This window comes from Schistocerca nitens, chromosome 1, assembly GCF_023898315.1.
Source record: "Schistocerca nitens isolate TAMUIC-IGC-003100 chromosome 1, iqSchNite1.1, whole genome shotgun sequence".
Lineage (NCBI taxonomy): Eukaryota > Metazoa > Arthropoda > Insecta > Orthoptera > Acrididae > Schistocerca > Schistocerca nitens.
The window spans coordinates 828,140,446-828,145,523 of NC_064614.1; the positions used below are offsets into that span (position 1 = coordinate 828,140,446).

At 47.0% G+C, this 5,078-nt stretch overlaps 1 protein-coding gene across 1 annotated transcript; it reads right to left on the reverse strand.

Annotated features, from left to right (window-relative positions):
• Window positions 1-293: 293 nt before the first annotated feature.
• On the reverse strand, window positions 294-4,843 carry LOC126206075 (beta-1,4-glucuronyltransferase 1-like). The gene is made up of 2 exons (XM_049938876.1): window positions 4,511-4,843; window positions 294-518 (listed from the first exon to the last, which is right to left on the reverse strand). The coding sequence occupies exons 1-2, from the start codon at window positions 4,841-4,843 to the stop codon at window positions 294-296; spliced, it is 558 nt and encodes a 185-aa protein (XP_049794833.1).
• Window positions 4,844-5,078: the final 235 nt, after the last annotated feature.

Below are 5,078 nucleotides of genomic sequence, written 5' to 3' on the forward strand. Positions count from 1 at the left end.
CACAGACTTGTGATACGTCATATTTAAACTTTTGCATCACCTATCTCGTATAACAAACAAACATAAACATGAAGTACTACAAATATTGTAATGGAGCATGTGCAGACAAAGACGCCGGTGAAAATCACGAATAAAGTGCTGACATCCGCGAGACAGGTGCCTCACACAAGCCTAGGGTGGAAGCTCTCGGGGATACCGTTAGAGACGAGGTGCCTTCCGCTGCTCGCTCCGGCCGTTGCAGCTGCCTTGCCGGATAGTGTCCAGGCGCCACCATGAGGGACGCGCGTCGCCCTTCAGGGCCGCTTCCTCCTGAGCGAGTACCTGCGAGCCAGACGGAGAGGGTCTGAGCCGCCTTGGACGGCGACGCGGTGCGCCCACTTCCTCAGCAGGCCGTAGTTCTGGGCCATCTGCCTCTGTCGCCACTTCGGCCGCTGCTTCGTAGACTGGAATCCGGAGTGTACCAGGAAGGCGTTGTCCAGCACTAAGAACCGCCAACCAGAAGCGAACATCTCGTAGGCCTGTGTACAAAAACAACACGTTTCACTTCTAATACAGTAACACACTAGACAGAGGAAATATTCCGCCGAGACATAGCAGCACGGCAACATTGTTGTGTGTCTCTATTAAACTGGTATTACTATACAGAGGGGTCCAAAAAAATGTATCCACTCTTTAAAAGTCCATAACTTGCAAACTAATTGACGGAGTTGTCTAATTTTTGGTGAAAGTGTAGCTTAAAGTCCAACTTAAAGATATCACTGTAGGTGTTCGAAATGGTCACCATTAACAAACGATGCCGCCGAACTGCAGCACGAACTACTGACTGTAACGTGTTCAGTTGGATATTTGCACATGAATGTACGATGGATTCTTCAAAGTTCATTCAATGTGCGTGGCTTTTGTCGATAAACGACGTCCTTTACTGTTCCCCACAGGTAGAAGTCCAGAGGAGTTAGGTCTGGGGCACGTGGTGGATACTCCACAGCACCTCTACGGCCTATCCATCTTCCTGGTAGATTTTCGTCGAGATACGCCCTAACACGATTTTGGTAGTGGGCTGGGGCACCATCCTGTCGAAAGTAAACTTTTCCGTCTCCATACAAGTCTCGGATGGCAGGTAAAATGGATGTCTGAAGTTTCTGAAGGTACACCTCAGCGGTAACAGAAGGATGGGCCAATTAAGCCCCGTTAAGACAACCCACACCACAAATTTACTCCTGGCAAATTCACGGGTTTGTCTACATGGACGTTCGGATTTTCAGCGGCCCAGTAGATGCAATTGTGGCGATTTACTGTACCGCTGAGTTTGAACTGTGCCTCATCAGACCACACAATCATCTCTGCAAACTCTTCATCGTTGTGCACCGTGTTAGTAAACCACTCGCACTACTCCATTCTACGATCTGGGTCGTCCTCGTTCATTGCGTGTAGCAATCGTGGGATGTAGCACTTCCACTTTGCTGTCTTCAAAATTCGCCGAACACTTGAGCGAATCACTCCAGTTTCACGGACACACTGTCTCACAGACTTCTGCGTACATATTTAACACAGCCCTCGGCTTCAAATTTGTCTCGAATGCGACGAATCGTTAAACGTGTCGGTGGCTCTGTTTGATACTCATTTCGCCATTGCCGTTGAACCTAATTAATGTTTTCGTACTTAAAATACCGCTTCAAAACTGACTTCCTTTCATCGAATGTAAGCCTTGCGTCAGCCATGTTTACTCGAGTAAGTAGGTGCAACTAAGATCAGAACCATGACTATCTGGCGACTGTCTTCTGACAAAACTAAACAACGCAATACAACGCTTGCGTGCCGATTGCCGGAATTACAAACTATTACACCACCAAAGATGAGACAACTCCGTCAATTAGTTTGCCACTTATGAACTTTTGAACAGTGGATACATTTTTTTTTTGACCCCTCTGTATACCATACTGGAGATAGCGGGAAAGATCTATTTTAAAGAGCAAGCAACTCTTCCTCTTCATATCTCTGATGTTCGTTGTTTCCCAAGTCTTCAATGAAGAAAAAAGGAAGGAAGAATCATTAGAGAGGGAGCACGATCTCAGATTTTGTCAACAGTGAGGAAAGAAATAAAAAATGGTTGAAATGGCTCTGAGCACTATGGGACTTAACTGCTGCGGTCATCAGTCCCCTAGAACTTAGAACTACTTAAGCCTAACCAACCTAAGGACATCACACGCATCCATGCCCGAGGCAGGATTCGAACTTGCGACCGTAGCAGTCGCGCGGTTCCGGGCTGAAGCGCCTAGAACCGCTTGGCCACCGCGGCCGGCGGAAAGAATTCGGCCGTGTCCTTTCAAAGGAACGATCCCGGAATTTTCCTGGAGCGATTTACGGAAATCGCGGAATACCTAAATCGGAAACAGGTTTGAACCGTCGTCCTCCCAAATGTGAGTCCAGTGTGCTAACCAATGCGCCACCTTGCTCAGTTCTTCAATGAAAGTACGAAGAACTGTCTTGTAGCGTTTAAACTGACCAGTTACTAACGTGGTGCAGATTTTAGAAATCGTTACACTTCTGCTGCAGTTCTACCTTATATGCATCAAATATAGACAACCACTGTCGATGAAAGGAACAATCGTGAGAACAATACGCAGTCTCTACCTCCTATTCGTTTCTCTCTGTACATTTCACTTATTGTCATTTAAGAAGAGTTTATTACTGAATGCTCTCTCCGAAACGGCTGGGTGTCTGTACGAGTTATAAAGTGGCATATTTCTTTTACAACTTCTATCTAGAAAACCATGACCGCCCCTCTACTGTGGCGATGAAGTCGTATGAAGTGTTTTCAAAGGTGTGTAACATTCAAGGGAGAGGCAGAAAAAGCATCATACGTACATAAGGCCACTCAGGCCTTATTTAGAAGGTGCTCGTTCGAGATCTACGCTGTGAACGTCGAGTTAAGGAAGCACAACTTTGGGTTGACTTACCTCGGACGTCCGTTCTTGTCCCCATCGTGACTAAGCTGGAGTCAGCGCTCCTACAGATTCCAAGAGAGCAGCTGCAGGGGTTTGAACAGATGAAACTTCCATATATAAAGAGCGTTGCTATCCGATGTAGTTGGATCCAAAATCCTATCAATTTGCCGAGTACAGGCCAGTCCATTACAGGGATGTTATTCGCGTATAAACACTCCGCCACACGCCGTGCATTATGAACAGGTGCTTGATCGTGTCAAAAGATGCAATCGCAATCCCCGAATTGCTCTTCAACAGCGTGGAAGCAAGAAGGTGCTTACAACATCAATGTAGACCTGTGCTGTAATAGTGCCACGCAAAACAACAAGGGGTGCAAGGCCCCTCCATGAAAAACTCGTCCACACCATACAACCATCGCCTCCGAATTTTACTGTTGGCACTACACACGCTGGCAGATGACGTTCACCGGGCATTCGCCATACCCACACACTGCCATCGCTTCTAGGCGCTTCAGTCCGGAACCGCGAGGCTGCTACGGTCGCAGGTTCGAATCCTGCCTTGGGCATGGATGTGTGTGATGACTTAGGTTAGTTAGGTTTAAGTAGTTCTCAGATGTTAAGTCCTATAGTGCTCAGAGCCATTTGAACCCATTTGAAGCATCAGCCATATTCCCACCAAGCGCCGGACGGGTGATAGTTGTTAATATTTACATCATAGAAGCCAAGAGATCCGAGCTCTCGGGGACACTGACAGGAGACAACCGCATTTCGTATAGTTCCGTGAACGTAACTGGCCACGTATCCCCACCTCTTGAGACAACTGAAAAGAAGGACCCTAGCTCATAAAACATCTTTCTACTTTTAAATAGAGGACCCTTTTCGGCGCCACGAAATTTTCGCCGAATGTGTGATAGTCGACTCCCGACCAGTGGCTTGTAAGACTTCGCAGTACACGTCGCACGTCTCCTCAGGTAACACTGGTACCGCTGTACCTCAGTAGGACTTGTTTGTGTAGCCCTTCTGCACCACCTACACACTTTCTGTATTGCTGTTTGTAATTAATGACATTTCTAGCTAATTACTAGGCATACGTTTTAGTTCCTGAGAATTTTCCTTCCAAAATTTCTTTACTAGGTATAGTTTAATACAGATGTCCCTATCACAGAATACATTATTACTTCGACCTTTAGCGTTGACCTAGAGGAGACAGGTGCTGGCCGCTCACAACGCCTAAAAGTGTCTCAAAGTCCTTCCTGTGATAACAGATCTTGTATTCAGGGAAGTTCAATCTCGCCACCTAAAGTTTGTGTGGCTGTAGTTTATACAAACTCGTAGAAGTGAATATTGTCCTTCCTTCTACAGAACCACAATGACTATTTCCCACATAATTTCGAACAGAGTCAGTACTCTCTCTCTGACCGGAATAAGATAGTGGTGCAGACAAGAGAATTCAGATTAAACAATTCAGAATGAAAGAAAACAATTCAGAATGAAAGAAAATCCGACGTCTAGTGACATATGTCGTATTCCGCAAGATCTGTTCAAGTGACGGATGTGCAGCCATACCTGCGTGTTTCTGGTGAATCCGTAGCCGACGAACGTCTCATCGAAGAGAGGAAGATCTTCGCTGGTTGCGACAAATACTGGTTCGGCCTTCCACTCGTACGGCATCTCGTATGCTATGTTAAGCTGAGAGGCATTCGATTCGTGGAACAGCCAGCGTGTGGGCTGCAAGCACCTCTGGTTACGCCTGTACACTGCCCAGTGGTAGGGGCGCACCTGCTGCCTCAGCGCCAGTTGCCGCAGCTCAGTCTTGTCCCTCGGCACGTGCTTCAGCCTCGAGTCCATCTCGAATACCGGCAGCACGTACGCGCACCTGTTTGACAGAAGGGACGGCATCGAGAAAATCGTAAAGAGACTCAACAGTTTTCAAGTTCATCTTGACTATCCAGTGGATGGTGGGAACGCTGCCGTGTGTCGATCAGCAAATATACACTACTGGCCATTAAAATTGCTACACCACGAAGATGACGTGCTACAGACGCGAATTTAACCGACAGGAAGAAGATGCTGTGGTATGCAAATGATTAGCTCTTCAGAGCATTCACACGAGGTTGGCGCCGGTGGCGACACC